Here is a 16,403-nt window from a genome sequence, read left to right on the forward strand (position 1 = left end):
AAACGCGGCGTTTGGGTGATTGCCGTCTGAAGACACGGCTTCGACTCTTTATTTCCTTTGTTATTGTACTATTTCGAGCCTTCCCCTGTGCAAGACACCTTTCGACAGGCGGGGTGCCAACACGCGACGCCATCACCACCACTCGACTTTTCGATTCTATCCCTCCCTCGCCACGATTTCCGTTCGATGTCGAGAAGCAGAATCTGAGACAAAATCATAATGGCAGCGGCGGTGGACGTCGGCTACGTAGCTGGCCACCTCGGCTTGCCTGAGTCGACTGTGTCGACCGTCACAACCGAACCTACCCCCGAGCTCGTCGCAAGCCTTCTCGAGGCCGTCATCTCCAAGGCTCGCGAGTACGATGAGCTGTATGCGCAAAAGCTGCAGGTCGACATCGAGCTCGAGAGCGCGAACCACAGTGCCGAGTCGAAATGTCAGAGTTTCAAGGCGACCGCCGACAAGGCTTTGAAGGACGTGGAGGAAGTTCGCCAGAAGCTCAAGGAGGAAGGTTTGTGCCTGCCTTCCGTCTCCACTCGTTAGTATGTTCCCATCTTGCTGACCCCATGATTCCCAGAGACGAAACGACAAACGGTCGAGAATGAGCTCCAATCCCTCAAGTCCCGTGGTTCCGACTACGATTCCGAAATCACGACCCTCCGTGACCGTATCGAGTCCCTTCAATCTTCCAACCGCGCAAATATGGCTCTGCTGGAGTCGCGCAATGCCCGCGACTCTGAGCTCTCCGAGGAGCTTGCGAAGCAGCACCAAAAGAACGTACAACTGAACAAGGAAATCACATCTCTTCAACAACAGGTTCAGAACGCACAGGCTGCGGTCAGCAGCGCCAAGTACCGCGAAGAATCCCTCCAGCAACAGCTCGACCTTGCGCGACGCAACAGCGAATGGTTCGAGACCGAGCTCAAGACCAAGAGCGACGAGGCCTTGAAGTACCGCCGCGAAAAGGGAGCCCGAATCGCCGAGCTGCAGCGTCAGAACGAGGACGCCAAGTCGAACATTGAGGCCCTCAAGCGAAGCGAGCAGCAACTCCGAGACCGTCTCGATGCCGCCCAGGCCAAGGCCGAGGAGGCTCTGACCAAGGTTCAACAGCAGCAGGAGGCCTTTGCACGCAGCGAAGAAAGCTACAAGCACGAGCTGGAGAACAAACAGCGAGTCGTCGAGATGACGAACCAGCTTGCCGACAGCCACAAGAAGCGCGTGCAGACCCTCGAGGGTGAGAAGGAGTCTTTGAAGGAGAAACATTCCAACGAGATTCGAAGGATTCAGCAGGAACTTGAGAGGGAGAAGGAGACGTGCCGCGAGCTTGAAGAAAGGATCACGCAGCTCGAAGGCGAACTTGATCAGGTCCACGCCCGAATGGAGCAAGGCCCTCCTCCCGGCTCCCCCGCTCCTCAGACTCCTCGCATGAACGGTTCGCTGCTCGGTCGCCCTGCTTCGCCTTTCGCAACACCTGGCTCTGCCCGTGCCAGGTCTGCGATTACCGCCACCCAAGCCATCGAAGATTTATACAAGGTCAAGGGCCAGTTGGCCGGAGAGAAGCGCCGGAACCAGCAGCTTGCCGAAGAGCTCGACAACATGATTGCGCTGTTGGAGGCCAAGTCCCCCGAGATCGAGGAACTGCAGAATGAGGCCGACTCACTGAGGGCCGAGATCACCCACATGTCTGAGCTATCTCAGACCAGCTTCGAGGAGCGCGATGCCGCTAAGAAGAGCGCCAGGAAGGCAGAGAGTGCGCTGGCAAACGCCCAAGCTGAGTCCAAGATCCTCCGCACTCAAGTCCGCGATCTCAGCACCCAGATCCAGATGCTGGTCTTCAACATGCACGCCCGCGAGAAGGGTCTTGACCAGCTGACGCGCGAGGAGACTGTTCGCCTCGAGCAGCTCTCCCGAGGCGAGATCACCGAAGGCGCGCTCTCCGACATGTCCGACACCCACCAGTTCATCACGCAAAAGTTCGTTGTCTTCAAGGACATCCAGGAGCTTCAAGCCAAGAACCAGGAACTACTTCGCGTTACCCGCGAGCTTGCCGAGCAGATGGAGAGCGAGGAAGCCGTGGCCGCCAAGAACCAGGCGGTCGAGGACCACCAGGCTGTTGAGCGTCTGCAACAGGAACTCGCCGGCATGATTAACGAGACGAAGTCACTGAGAACGACAATGGAAAGCTTCAAGGCCGAGCGTGACATGTTCCGCCGTCTGCTTCAACAAAAGGCGTCCGCCGGGGAGCTCGCCTCTATCTTGGGTGGCTCTGAGGACGGTCAACGCCTGCCGCTCGCTAGCATCGAGACAGAAGATGGCGACGGCGTGTCCCCATCTGCTGCTCTCCGCGCTCTGCAAGTGGAATTTGATACTTATCGTAACGACGAGGAGTCTGTTCGACGATCTCTCAGAGAACAGATTGATAGACTCTCGAGCGAGAAGAACAGCCTGCAGGGCGAGGTCGCCAAGATTTCCAGCCAAATTACTCTGGCTTCCGAGCGATACGAGATGCTTCACTCCAACTTTGTTGCTCTGCAGAGCGAGAACAAGGAGCTTCAGAAGCGCAATCAGTCCCTGTCCGAGGACTCTATCAAGCAGGAGATCCGGACGCAACAGGTTGCTGAAGAGCTGGTCGACGCCAAGGGCTTGCTGGAGAGCATTCGCAACGAGGCCGCTAACCTCAAGGCGGAGAAGAAGTTGTGGAAGGATATTCAGGATCGCCTCAACCATGACAACGAGAATCTTGTCCAAGAAAAGACGCGCCTCAACAACCTGCTGGCTACTCAACAGTCAATGCAGAATGAACGCGACATTACCGAGTCCGAGTATAGACGAAAGACCCAGACCAAGATCGACAGTCTCGAGCAAGAGCTCAACGACACCAAGAGGAAGTTGTCAGACGAGATGGAGGAGGGCAAGAAGTTGCAGCTACGAAAGGAGTTTGACGCTCGCGAGGCGCAGAAGCGGATTGACGAGCTATCTACCAGCCTCAGCCAGATTCGCGAGGAGCACGTCGCAATTAAGACCAGCCGGGATCATCTCCAGGCTCGTGTTGACGAGCTCACCATCGAGCTTCGCAGCGCCGAGGAGCGCGCTGGCAGACTTGCGCCACGACCCACACCTCGACCCGGCACCATGGCGCCGCCTGCACCGACAAATGAGGAGAATGAGGCCGAGGTTCGCGAGCTCATCAATGAGGTCTCTGACCTCAAGAGGGAGCTTGACATGGCCAAGGCTCACCTTGAGACCGCCAAGGAGCAGGCTGAGTCGTACAAGCAGCTCAGTGAGCAGAACGAGGAGGCCTTGTCCGAATTCACTGCCTCACATGACCAGTTTAGAGAGGAGATGGAGTCGACCCTGTCTGGCAAGGACGCCAAGATCAAGGAGTTGGAGCAGCGCGTTGAAGACCTTTCTTCCGAGCTGGCCAATTCCAACAAGGAGCTCTCTCACCTCCGCGATTCCCAGGCTGAGGTGGCCCGCAAGTACGAAGATGAGAAGACGATTTTGGATGACGAGATCAAGCGTTTGAAGGAGGAATCTGAGCGCCACTCTGAGGCAGCCAAGTTCCACCAACAGGATCTTCGTGCTCAGTCCGAGATCACCGCCAAGGCCCAGCAAGACTACGAACAGGAATTGGTCAAGCACGCCGAGGCAGCCAAGCTGGTTCAGCAGCTTCGGACCGAATACAACGAGCTGAAGAGCCAGACTGCTACCCTCAAAGCCGAGGCCGAATCTGCCAAGGTTGCTCTCACCCAGAGTGAAGGATCTTGGGAGGAGCGTCGTCAGCGACTGGAGCAGGAGATGGCTGAGATAAAGGCCCGCCGCGATGATGTGAACGCTCAGAATAAGCTTCTACACGAGCAGCTCGAGAGCATCACCAAACAATTCTCGGACTTGAAGCAGAGCAGAACCGCCTCTACGGACGACACCAACGGGGACACTGAGGGTGGCAACGACAGTGCTGCCGACGGCCTTCGCGAGCTCAACAACTACCTTAGACGCGAGAAGGAGATTCTTGAAGTACAGTACGATCTGAAGGTGCAGGAGGCCAAGCGCTTGCAGCAACAGCTCGAGTATTCTCAGTCTCAACTGGACGAAGCTCGCTTGAAGCTCGATCAAGAGCGTCGTTCCCAGTCCGAGAGCGGGCAGGCGTCCATTGCCCACAAAGACCTCATGGAGAAGCTGAACGAACTCAACCTTTACCGTGAGAGCAGCGCCACCCTGCGCAACGAGCTCGCCCAAGCACGCGCTCAAATCGCGGAGAAGAACACCAAGATCGAGGAGCTTGAGGGCAAGGTCCAGCCTCTCGAGGCCCGGATTGAGGAGCTTCAGACACAAAAGGGCTTCCTCGAGGAGGAGATTAAGCAAGTTCAGGAGGACCGCGACAGATGGCAGAAGCGCACCGAGGGCATTCTTACGAAGTACGGCCGCGTCGATCCTGCTGAAATGGAGCAGCTCAAGCAAACCATCGCTGATCTCCAGGCTGAGCGTGATGCTCTCAAGGAAGGCGAGGGCCCTCTACGAACTGAGCTTGAGGAGGCGAAGCAGCTGCTAGAGACGGAGAAGGCGGGCTGGCAGAACACTCGCCAGCGCATGACAGAACAATTCAAGGAACGCTCGAGAAAGATCACCGGCGAGAGGAACGAGGCACTTACCGCCAAGAACGAGGCCATTGCCGAGAAGGATGCCGCCATCGCCGAGAAGGAGCAGCTTTTGCAACAATTGTCCTCCGCAAACACCGAGCTCGAGACCACGAGGCAGAACCTGCAGGCCACGACCCAGCAGCGCACCGAGTTTGAGCAACAGATTCAGAACTTCCAGCAGCAGGTGCAGAAGTTGCAACAAGAAGCTCAGGCGAATGGCCAGACCGCTCAGCCACCCGCTGCTGCCCCCCAGCCTGCGTCTAATCCGTCCTCATCTGTATCTACTGAGGTTGTTGCCCAGCTTGAGCAACAGCTTACGGAGATCCGCACCCAGCTCGATGCGGTCTCTGCCCAGAAGGCAAGCGCCGAGCAGGAGCTCGAGAACCTTCGCGCGCAACTCCAGACAGTTGTCGCCGAGAGGGATCAGGCCGTCCAGACTGCACAGGAAGCTGCTCAGTCACAACCCCCTGCTGCGGCTGACGCTGTCCAAGCTGCCCCGGCAGAAACGGCTACCACGAACGGTGCAGGCGGCCTGACTGACGAGCAGCGCAAGGTCTTGGAGGAGAAGATCGCTGCGGCGGAGGCCAAGGCCGCGGAAGCCGAGCGCAAGGCACAGGAGCTGGAGGAAAATATCCAACAGACCATTAAGGAGCGATCGGACAAGATGCGCAACGCCTTGAACGAGAAGCTGCGTCAGTCACGCGAGAAGCTGGATGCGGAGTTCAAGACCAAACTGGAGCAGGAGAAGATTATCTGGAAGGCCGAGAACGCCAGCGCCGCCCCGAGCAAGCCTTCAGAAGAGCAGCCCGCCGTTGCTGCTACCCCTATCAAGCAGCAGCACGATCCCGATGCCGTTCCGACAACACCAATTACAAGCACTCCTGGTGGCACAACAGATCTCTCACAGCTGCCTGATGCTGAGATCCGAAAGTTTCTGTCCACTAACCCGACGGTGCGGAGCATCATGTCTTCGAATCTGCGTAAGAAGCTTGAGGAGCAGACTGCCAAGGTCAAGAGTGAGACGGAGACGACTTTGAAGGTCGAGTTCGAGCAACGGATCAAGGACGCTCGCGAGGAGGGCCAGATGCTGGCGCAGAAGAAGTCGGCATTGCAAATCAATATGAAGGACAACCAACTTCGTGGCGCCAACGCCAAGATCGAGGTTGTCTCTACCGCTGCTACCCAGACTCCTCAGAGACCCGTTGGCGAAGTCTGGGAGGAGGCGAAGGCTGCCAAACCAGCTCCCGCACAACCCACCCCCGCGAAGCCTGCCGCCAACGCGCAGCCTCGCCCCTCAATTTCGGCACCGTCCGCTGCCGCAGCGCCGGCACAAGGCGCTGCAAACGCAAGTGGTAAGTTCTCTACTGTCAGTTCTCAACATGTTCATGGTTCTAACATAGGTCAAGCACCGCCGGCCGCGACCAACCAGGCACAACCTGCTGCTCAACCACCGAGCGCCATTCCTCAGCCTGGCAGCGGCATCCCTCAGCCATCGAGTGGCATTCCCCAAGTCAAGCGACAGATCCCCGCTCCTTCGGATAACAAACAAGCAGCAAATGCTGCGGGCAATCCGTTCGCTGGCACCAACGCTGCTCAGCCGAATCCTTTTGCTCAGTCAGACCAGGGCCAGGCTAACCCCTTTGCCCAAGCTGCCCAAGCACCAGGACAACAAGGCCAAGCCCAGCAGCCTGCGACGCAGAATCAGCCGGCCACACGCAGCACCGGCATTCCCATGCCTGGACAACGTGGAGGCGCAACTGCCCGTGGCCGTGGAGGTGCTTACGCTGCTGGCAATAGAGTGTCGAGTGGAGGAGCCGAGAGAGGTGGAGGTGCCGGTCGTGGTGGACGTGGCGGTGCTAGAGGTGGACATGCTTCCGCGATGAACCCTGGTGCTAATGACTTCCAGCCTGGAAACAAGAGGCCGAGAGGAGATTCGGAAGCGGGGGGAGCAGGCGGCGCCAAGAGGGCGAGAGGAGGTGGTCACTAGAGGCGATCACGCGGAGCATGTGGTAATGGAAGCGGTATCTGATGTTCATCATACTGCATGTATTGATATGGCTTTGGCGGCGGAGGTCTGATGACACTAGGATGAAAAAGGGGCAGACCAGGTGGTTTGCCGGTGTGTATAGCTACAACATACTCGAAAATGGATTTTCTTATGTCTTCAAACGTTATTTTCATCCTTGATTACCGCGGCATCAAGCGCAACACCACCTTATTAACCATAAGTTGCACACCTGCATAGTTGACGACTCGTGAGCCTCTCATGGTGTTGGGCGCGTAAGTCATGTCTCGGCCAAAGCAGCAACTTGTTTCGCGCGCGTTGAATGACGTACGTCCCTCTTGGTTTAGACAAACGGACCGTCTCTAGGGGCCTTGAAACATGGCCAAACATCCCGCAACTTTAAATCGTACATTTGCAGCGGATGGTGCCGCAGAGACTAGACGAACAGGGCCCCACGACTCAGGGTTCTGCTCTTAGCACAAGTCCGCGCGTAGTGGTTCGGCCCCATTTCCGGACCCAGCTCCGGCCCCGCCCCGGACGAGGACCATGAAAAGTTTTCACCTTGATTTCCACACCTCTCTCTCTCGCGCTCCATAATCTGCTCTGCGTCCTCAGACCTCCAACAATTTCCAGCCAGCACTGGGTTTCAAATCGCCCGGCTAGCTCAATCGGTAGAGCGTGAGACTCTTAATCTCAAGGTTGTGGGTTCGACCCCCACGTCGGGCTCAATTCCCGTCAGCGATTGAAGCTTCCAGTATTCTTTTTGCCTTGTTTGGCGTCGTTGTCGGTTATTATTCTTGTGGCTGATCTTTGTCTTTCTCTTGTCTGCAAATGCCCTTGGTCAAACAGCATGTGTCCTGTGTTGAACTTTTCTTTTGTCTACCTGTTCTGTATCACGTCCCTTCATAGCTGAATCTCAGGTTCCCTCTTCTTACAGCCCACAACAGTCTTGACGTCCGGCACGAATCTGCTCTTGAACATGCTGCCCGGCAGTTTCTCCCCAATGATCTTCCAGTCATAGTTCATGATCAGATGAACCATCACAATCTTCATCTCATTGCTTGCAAAGAACCTGCCTGGGCACGCATGCATGCCATGCCCGAACGCAAGCCACTCGGGGCTTGTCGAGACGAACTGCCACCTGTTCTCCTGCCCGGGCTGCTCGCGCATCCGGAGGAACCTGTGACCGTCGAACTTGTCCGCGTCGGGCCCCCAGATGGCCGGGTCGCGGTTCTGCCACATTGAAATGCTGACGTGGACACCTTTGGGGAGGTGCGTGCCGTCGGAGAGGGTTACTGGGGCCTCGACCTTGCGATTGAACATGTCTACCGAGCCCCCGTGATGTTAGCAATAGATCTGAATCAGAGTGTGAGGTGGCTTACGAGGTCCGAGAACATGTAGCCGCGCCGTCTCCTTCAAGCAGCTGTCCATCAACTTGAGCTTGTACAAGCTATTCTTGCTCCACCCGTTTTCCTCTCCGAACACTCGCACGATCTCCTCTCTCAGCTGCCCAAAGTACTCCGGATTCGCGAGAAAATCATACATCAACGCAGTCAAGATGGAGGACGTCGTGTGAATCGCTGCAAAAGTCAGAAACAGCTGCCCGGCAACGACGTCGAATTCCCGCCCGCGCCGGACCTCCTCGATCCACGAAAGCGAGTCCTTCGACTTCTCGTCGGCGTCTTTTCGGGTCTGGCTGCGTGCTGCCGCGAGCTCGGGCTCCATCAGCTCCTTGGCTAGCGCGATTTGGGACCGGAGGAGGTTGAGGGAGGGGAGGAAGCGGTGGACGAGCGGGCGTAGGAGAACGGGCCACGGGCGGAGATCGCGGCCGGCGGAGAGGATCAGGGAGGCGAAGGAGATGGAGAGGGCTGCCCATTGTTTTGAGCGCGCGAGGCGGTCGCCGAGGAGGATTTTGGCGGAGAGGCGGGAGGACAGCTGCAGGGCGACAGGGAAGAATTTGACTTCTTGCCATTCTGGGGATTTCATTAGTTTGAGATAAAGACTGAAATGGAATTGGGGTGGGCAACCTTTGGACGACGGGAGTTGCTCTTTGAGGATGAGGTTGGTTTCTTCGCAGAGACGTTCGGTTATGTGCACTGGCGGGTTGTGTTAGCCATTTGCTTGACGGAGACGAGGCGGAGAGGAGGTAGTACAGAGTTCCTGGTTAAGATTCCGGCGAATGGCTTCTTGGATTATTTCGTCTTTTAGACCGTCTTGAAGGACGTTCAGACCGGGGTAGCGAGTAAGCCAGTGCTTCAAAGTTGATCAGTATGTCTTCTTGTAAAGGCGTAGAGCGTTGACTGGAATGCGACTGGCTTGAAGATAATGATAAGTAAGAGAGTAAAGACAGATACATACTCTCTCAATGAAGCCAGTGAAAGTGAATCGTTTGTCATTCCTAATCTCTTCGGACATGCGCGGGTGCAACATGACCAAGGGGCCGAAAGGAGAGAGGACCTGAAATGGTTTGCCGTTTGTCTACTATCGATCAGAAATGTTTCTTCACTCAGTCTGAAGCCAGTCCCACCTGCTCAAAGCCATCTCTTAGTAGTTCGAGAGCATCCGAGTTCCATCGCAGCCGAGCTTTCTGATAAGACCAGTCGCCGCTTTCTTGGCCGATGAGCTTGAATCCGCGATACGGCCTGTCTTCCCTCCAGTACCAGCCAAGAACACCGACGCACACCACCAAAAATGCAATGATAGGCAGTAATCCCGGTTTGTGTCCCGCCAATCGGGTGACCAAGTCCACGGTGAGCATGCTGATAGATTTGCTGTCAACCCAGAGAAGTGTTCGGGCTGCAATCTGAGGGTATTACAATTGAGTTTCCGAGAACGAGAACAGTGAGGGAATTACCCTCCGAAAGTAAACTGAGCAATCGAGTCCCCGTGACTATCGGTAGTCGTCAAAAGGTGGCAAACCATCCCACTACCAGTGCGGGGGAACAGCCGTCGCCTTATACTACGACGGACGGTTCTGAATCCGGACGATTCCGTGGAACCATTCAGAGTTTAGACGTTAGAAAGCCCATGGAAAGTATCGTGGTCGCTGTGGATGCGACCTTAGTCATTTCGGTGGTCGGGGGCCTTGACGCCGCCGTGGCCGTGGCCGTTGGAGATACCCGCCGGTCTCGTCTGTGCTGATACAACTCCCGAAAGTTTATTTTTGACTACTCGTGCGATCGGATGAGGAGGCCCGGAGGGATACACTCGCTAATCTTGGGCCTGGTTGTAGATCTACTCTATTTTAGGAAGTGCTGCGAGTTGCGTTTGTGTTCCCTATTCCCTGTTATCTACTAGAGCAATGGTGCTACGAATTGCCTGACACCTTTGAGGGACTACTCGTTGTGAAGTCTATTAAGATGTGCCTATAGTGTCTTTGTTCGTCTTGTATTTCTCCTAAAGTCCAGCCCATTCTCGGTGGACCTGAATTTGATGGATACCTATCTAGGCATGTCATATTTGCAGTCGCTCGGGAGATTTCTAGATTCAGAAGTCCCGAGGGTGTCATTGGAGAGTTGTCAACGTTGCTTTCGCAATGCCGAGAAGCAAGGATACAAGCCCACACCGCTTGGGTTGCATGCCGACAACATCGACCACCATTCATCTCGAGTCAAAGCACACCGCTACTTGAAAGTCAAGGCATCTTCCCTGCACAGACATGCCATGCGAACAACTCGCACATATAAAAAGACCGAAAACTCCAACGCCGCCTTGGTTGAAGCGACGCGGCCATCAAACCCGACTGTGGCAAAAGAGAGTTGTCTATTTCGTATGCGTGTAATCAACACGCAGTCTTCATCAACACCCTGTCATATTTGTTTCAAATGATTGTGACACCAAGCAAAAAGGAAATCTTGAGAGGGACGAGACTCGAACTCGCGCGGGTTGCCCCACCAGGAAACAGATGTTAAGCTGACCTTAACCTGGCGCCATAACCAACTCGGCCACCCTCCCAGATACGATCTTCGGAAACCCTTGGATCGCTGGTGGATGCTGGGGTAGCCGCGGAAAGAATTTGATATCCCCACGATAGTCAAGATGATGTGGAGTTGTGGAAAGCGAGGCAAATTTGCATCGTTGGATTGGAGTCTAGTGCGGTGGAGCCGGGGGCTTTCAAGCTTCTCGAGGATGGCGTCGACCCGCCAAGTCCATACAGGGGTAGTTGAAAGTCAAAGCCAGATCCGCAACGTTGACCATGTTTCGGTTGATCATGTTCCCAAGGTTGATACTCTGCGCAAAGCCTACGACGAACAGACATACTATGTGGTATCGGGAGTTGACAAGCAACTAGCCGCGCATCCCGTGCTCCTTGAGGTTCACCACCATCTTCTCTTCCTCCTCTACCAGATGGTGGTCCTCACCAGCCCCACAAGACGGGTAAAGCAGGTGCATGGGCACTTCTCGTACTCCCAGTGACGAATTCTTCTTGTTTCCCAGCATCATAGCCTCGACGATGTTGCCATCACCAAACTCTGGCTCTGTGAGCACACGCATCATGACACTAGCAAGTTGCTGCGGTGTCATTGACAGGTCATCGGGACGAATCCGGTCGCGACAGTACTCGGGTTGGAAGATCTCGGTCTGGCATGAAGTCAGTGCACAGCCAACATTTTGAGCGGAGGCAAGGAGGAGCGTACGTAGGTCGCTCCAGGGCAGACGGCTGCGACTCTGATTCCGACTTCTTTGTGGAGCCGTCCAAGGCTCTTCACCATACTGATGGCAGCGGCCTTACTGGCAAAGTACATTGGTGTGTGAACCGAGTGAACATATGCACCTATGCTGGCTACCCAGATCATATTGCCTTTGATGTGGCGGTTCTGGAGCCAGTAGTCAACCGCAATCTGGGCCAAGCGGATCGGGGCAATAGTGTTGACGCTGAAGGTCTGGTACTGCCCGATCTTGGCGTTAGCGTCGTCTTTCGCCAAGGGAGAGACGCCGGGCAGGGTCCAGAAGGAGCTGGAAGGAGGCTCGTAGAGACCTGCACCGTTGCAGATGATATCGACCTGAGGAAATGTCTTAAGTGCCGTCTCCCACAAGGAGTTGATTTGACCCCAGTCGGCGAGGTCCGTCTTGTGGAAAATGGCGTAGGCTCCATTTGAGCTGGCGTTGTCCTTCGCGTACTTCTGCACCGTGGCTTCGGCATTGGCTGTGAGCTTGAGGTCGGCAATGACCACCGAGCAACCGGCTTCTAATAGCAATTGGACGAAGGCATGGTTGATACCTTATGCGAGAAGAACAAAAAGTTGAAGTCAATCCAAAATTTGTTCTAGGGTTTGGGAAATTTACGTACCTGAGCCACCGCCAGTGACAATGGCGAACTTGCCCTTGACTTCGTAAGTAGACATACTGGAGAAGTAAATGTGTCGCGTGATTAAAAGGTGACTGTCTGTGGTCGACGGGTACAGGCAGAGAACCGAAAGTGTTAAATATAAGTGAAACACTGCATGACATTCGGCGATTTTCTCAAGACTACAGCAGCTCCCACATTAGATCGTCGCCAAACTGCAGGAAGAGCGGACCCGGGCCCCGGGTGGGATGACGCGGCTGGGCACTATGAGAACCCCGCATCGACGCCGATTGTTTTGAGTTGATGTGAGTTCTGAGATTTTGACTTGGGCGCTTGTAGACCGGAGTATGCAGCCGAGCCAACGTGGCTGGGTAAATGATGCAAGGTCCTTAAGAATCGAGTTGGTCATAGCTACTACGTGGCGGCAGCTAAATGTTTGTGGAAGAGTTTAAGATCGAAATTCAACACACAAAGAATTGACTCTTTCTTTCATCATCTGGAAGACCCAGCCGGCTTAGCTGGAACCAATCTTAATGTTGAACCATTTCTTTGTGTTAGTTTTCCAATCACATCGTCAAATACTTTCAAAAATCAAACGTCTTTGACAATGTGACTGCTTTCATATTACGAGAAGGCAGAGGAGGCATCAACGAAAACCTAGTCTGCATCAATATTGTACACCATTTGAGGGTCAGTCCTCAAACAGTTTATATCTGATCGCATTATTCCACTCCGTGTCTAGTCTTCTCGTCAAGCTTACTGATATGTTTATTTCATCACTTGATCCCCATGTGATAGATCTAGCCCACTGATTTCTTAATAAATCAATGAACATTCGCCTGCAGAGTAAATCTGACCCGAAAGACCTCCGTTGTTGTTCCCGAAAACCCCTGCGCCAACACGGCCGGGTCATATCATCCCTGTGAACCGTTGGTTCGCATTAGCGGGGGTTGATGGAAATCGAGACCACCAACACGAATGCAACAAGGTTAGATCGGAGTCACATCCTATTTAGGATAGAAAAAGAGGATCGGACACCGGGGAACGCGGCAAATGCCTCTCCAAGTGGAAAGTTGCGGCAGTTTCCACTGCGGAGTCTCTTTTCCACATGTCCTGATTTCTGCAGCGCAACGGCGCGCGGCCGCCTGTGCATGTGGCGGCATCGGAATGCATGTTGTGGGGACTTCACCGATGAGATATGAATGCTACGTCTAGTACCATTTTTCTCGCTTTCAGGAAAGAGCCTCGCGAGATACCGGAGTATGGCTGGGTGTGGATAACAAGGTTGACAGATCTTCAGACACCGCGGCACAAAGACTGATCTTTCCACATGTTTTCCACCTGACAAGTTGGCAGATCTGCGACGTACCCGACCGCGATCGCGATTGGAGTGCCCCGCCACTTTTGACGGCCACTCAGTGCGCATTTATCGTTAAGTGCATCGATGTGGTTATTCCTCCGACTATAATGGTTCACGGAATTGAGCACCGTGATCAAATTAAGTCTTAATGTTTGAAATATGTACATGAAACGGACAACTCCTGAAATTTAAAGCCAGTCTCCAAGACACATGGCAGGGGAAAAGTTTCCTTGCCGATACCATTACCTCTCGGAATGATTAGAGGCTTGCTACCAAGCTGGGCAAGAGGACGTTGTTATACTCCCACACAACAGTCGAAAAGCCTGCGGAAAAGGCAGCTCCCGTATACCAAGTAGAGAGGTGACCCTGAAGGCCGACCTGCTTCTGGATGAAACCGGCACGGAGGTCATCAGCCGTCACGCGCGGGTGCATCTTGCCGTGGTTTGCGAATGCAGCGAAGCTGAGCGAGCCGTTCGAAGCGGGAATAGTGCCGGCCTCGATCATCGTATCAATGGACTGACCAATAAGGGTCTTCATGCTCTCGGAGGTATCACTCTCAGTGCCAACTGCCGTAAACTGGAAGAGATTCTGGGTTCCGCCGAGGTAGTCAATGCGGCCGACCTGAGAGGGAGTCGGGAAGACTGTGTTGTTGCTGGAGCCGGTCTTAGGCAACCTGTTTGAGTAGGCCGTGCTGAGTTGTAGTGAGGGGTGCTGAAGGATGCCTGCATAGACTGTGGCGAAGCCGAACTTGTCGAAGACCTCGGATTCAGTCTCGTCGAGATTGAAAGGTGCCATGCTCTCTGCTGTAGGCTCAAAGGCGACGAGAAGGCGTTTGGCTTCTATGCAAGTCGACTTGCCTTCCGCCCCAGTAATCTCCAAGGACACGCCGTCCTCAGCTCGACTTGATGAGGAGACCGTACTTGAGTACAATACGTCGTCGCCCAAGAACTCTTCGATGGCCTCGTACAGATCGTACAAACGTCCCGAGGCCGGAACAGCGGCGGCACCGGTTCCCAACAGAGCGCGAACCATAGGAATGCCAGAAGCTTGTACAACAAACAATGTGGGCACATCCATGGTGTTGCCGATGCCCTGGGCAGTGGAGTCCCAGATCTGCGGAACGGCAGCCTCGAGGTTGTACTTCTCGACGAAGTCGACGAAAGGCATCAGCAAGTCCTCAGGAATAGCGTCTGGCTCAGGGAAGTTGTCGAAGCCGGGCAGAACCATGTCCTCATACTGAAGAATGACATCGAGATATCTCTGTAAGGCGGGATACATGTCGTCGGATGCAGGTGCAGCAAAGTCTGTCGGCTCGCCCGTCCTGAAGTCGACGTACTGGTAGTCGAGTGTCGTAAACTGCATCGACCCGCTTGTTGATACGTTCATGCGGTGAACGAAGTCGAAGGTGTCCTTGTACTCCATCCAAGCCTGCACTCCAACGTTGATCGACTTGTTTGAGACTGGGTCATAGTAAGAAGCTGTGTGACCGCCCTGTTTACGAATGTCAAAACGCGAACAATAGCAGAGAGATCCGAGAAACTCACAAGCTGGGAGGCTTTCTCGACAACGACCACAGTCTTGTTATGATCGCGCAGCCACACGGCAGCATGAGCACCAGCTGCACCACCACCAACGACAACAACGTCTCGAGAGATGGTCTGGGTACTGCATGCTGGTGCACCAAGAGTTCCCCGAAGGAGGAGTGTGGCCACGAGGGGCAAACCTGAACGCATCTTGTTGGCATGCATGTCGAACAAGAAACGCCACGCCCGTACTGCACGTTGCTGGATGTGCCTGTGACTGCTGCAGTGTGACTCTTTTTGAGGACCACGGAGATTTTAAAGATCAAGCCGGTAGTCGACTTACACCACCAATTCGCCTCTTTCGCTATCCCACACATGCCGGCAGCATGCCGATATGAACAATGGCGTGGAATTCATTTACCGCGGTACACTATTCCAAGTAGCAGCGAACAATTTTCAGTTCGGATCCCACGCCGGAGAGTCTTGGCCGCTGCTGTGCCTCTTGGATCCTGCCCTTTGGGACCATCGCCGCTGCAGGCCGGAAATTGCGATTGAGGAACCGCACACATCACACGTTGGTGTCAGACGACGGTGACCAACAGGAAGAATCTCCAACGATCGAACCACTACTACAGTTGCACGCATGGTCGCATTCAATCGCATCCTTCTATGGGGCTGTGTTGGGATTGAATGCAGGGGTCAAGATGCCACATTGGTCAACCTCCCCGGTGGCAACGTCTGTCTTCCGATCTCCGTGGTTCTGCCCGGGATATCCGGTAGCGGTTCCGGACCAAGAAGTCTCGCTCTTTAAGTTTGAAGCTGCGAAAACCGCCCCCAACAGCCTGGGGTTCTCACCAGGAACATATTGCAAGAGGTATGACTGATCATTTGAAGGCTGCCACAGGCTAAGAAGACATCCGCAACATTCACGAGAAGTCGTCCCTAAAGCTTCCAGGTAAAAGAGACAGATTCTGAATTGCTGTGACAAACGGATTATTGCTCCTGACGCGAACCGTGTGCATGAAGGATTCGATGCTCTTGTTCACCGACGGTTACCACGTGGTAATCCTCCTTTTTCTTCTTCGTGCCAACCTCCTGTGGCGAAATCAGATCAATGAATCTGGACAGGCCAATCTGGGAAATATCCCCCGTCGAATCGCCTGAAATGAGGGATAAACACGTGTGGCGCCCAGGTATTTCCGCCCTTGCGGCTTGTCACTTACGTAGTCCTCATCTCCTGCGAGAGAGATCTTTCCATGCCATGGTCAAACTCATGATGTATCATGCAATCTGTGAGGGCAAGTCCGATACACATCTGCAGGTCGGTGGCGTTCTTCACTCACCACACTGCATACAGTGGAGCCCCTTTCCAGGTTCCAAATGAACACCTGTAATCCTGATTGGATCCTTCGGCAGGACAAGAGGTTGTTCTTCGCTCGACCCTGGTAAGTGGGTGGTGACCGAGACGGTTTCGAGTCCGCAAAGAATCAACTTCCGGATCAAGTCTCTTGGTTCTTCATCGGGATGGTCTTGCGATCAAAAGAGTTGGCGTGTGCAAAGGGAGGAGAAAGTTGCCCTTGTCTTTTAAACT

General features: G+C 54.4%; 4 protein-coding genes across 4 annotated transcripts; 1 reads left to right on the plus strand and 3 right to left on the minus strand.

Annotated features, from left to right (window-relative positions):
• Positions 1 to 219: 219 nt before the first annotated feature.
• On the plus strand, positions 220 to 6,624 carry CGGC5_v002563 (Protein MLP1-like protein; the record flags this gene model as incomplete). Its single annotated transcript, XM_032025102.1, has 3 exons — positions 220 to 508; positions 575 to 5,989; positions 6,044 to 6,624. 3 exons carry the CDS (start codon positions 220 to 222, stop codon positions 6,622 to 6,624), a joined length of 6,285 nt encoding a protein of 2,094 aa, XP_031878325.1.
• A 921-nt stretch (positions 6,625 to 7,545) lies between these two features.
• On the minus strand, positions 7,546 to 9,400 carry easM-1 (Cytochrome P450 monooxygenase easM; the record flags this gene model as incomplete). The annotated part of the gene is made up of 5 exons (XM_066150988.1): positions 7,546 to 7,967; positions 8,025 to 8,738; positions 8,796 to 8,895; positions 9,001 to 9,120; positions 9,170 to 9,400. The coding sequence occupies 5 exons, from the start codon at positions 9,398 to 9,400 to the stop codon at positions 7,546 to 7,548; spliced, it is 1,587 nt and encodes a 528-aa protein (XP_066009709.1).
• A 1,529-nt stretch (positions 9,401 to 10,929) lies between these two features.
• Positions 10,930 to 11,987, minus strand: CGGC5_v002565 (3-beta-hydroxycholanate 3-dehydrogenase (NAD(+)) 2; the record flags this gene model as incomplete). The annotated part of the gene is made up of 3 exons (XM_032025100.1): positions 10,930 to 11,223; positions 11,280 to 11,863; positions 11,933 to 11,987. The coding sequence occupies 3 exons, from the start codon at positions 11,985 to 11,987 to the stop codon at positions 10,930 to 10,932; spliced, it is 933 nt and encodes a 310-aa protein (XP_031878323.1).
• Positions 11,988 to 13,547: 1,560 nt separating this feature from the next.
• On the minus strand, positions 13,548 to 15,037 carry cpaO-3 (Beta-cyclopiazonate dehydrogenase; the record flags this gene model as incomplete). The annotated part of the gene is made up of 2 exons (XM_032025099.1): positions 13,548 to 14,780; positions 14,834 to 15,037. 2 exons carry the CDS (start codon positions 15,035 to 15,037, stop codon positions 13,548 to 13,550), a joined length of 1,437 nt encoding a protein of 478 aa, XP_031878324.1.
• Between the last annotated feature and the right edge of the window lie 1,366 nt (positions 15,038 to 16,403).

The sequence above is a fragment of the Colletotrichum fructicola genome (assembly GCF_000319635.2).
Source record: "Colletotrichum fructicola Nara gc5 chromosome Unknown KSG_Nara_v1_contig01, whole genome shotgun sequence".
Taxonomy (NCBI): Eukaryota; Fungi; Ascomycota; class Sordariomycetes; order Glomerellales; family Glomerellaceae; genus Colletotrichum; species Colletotrichum fructicola.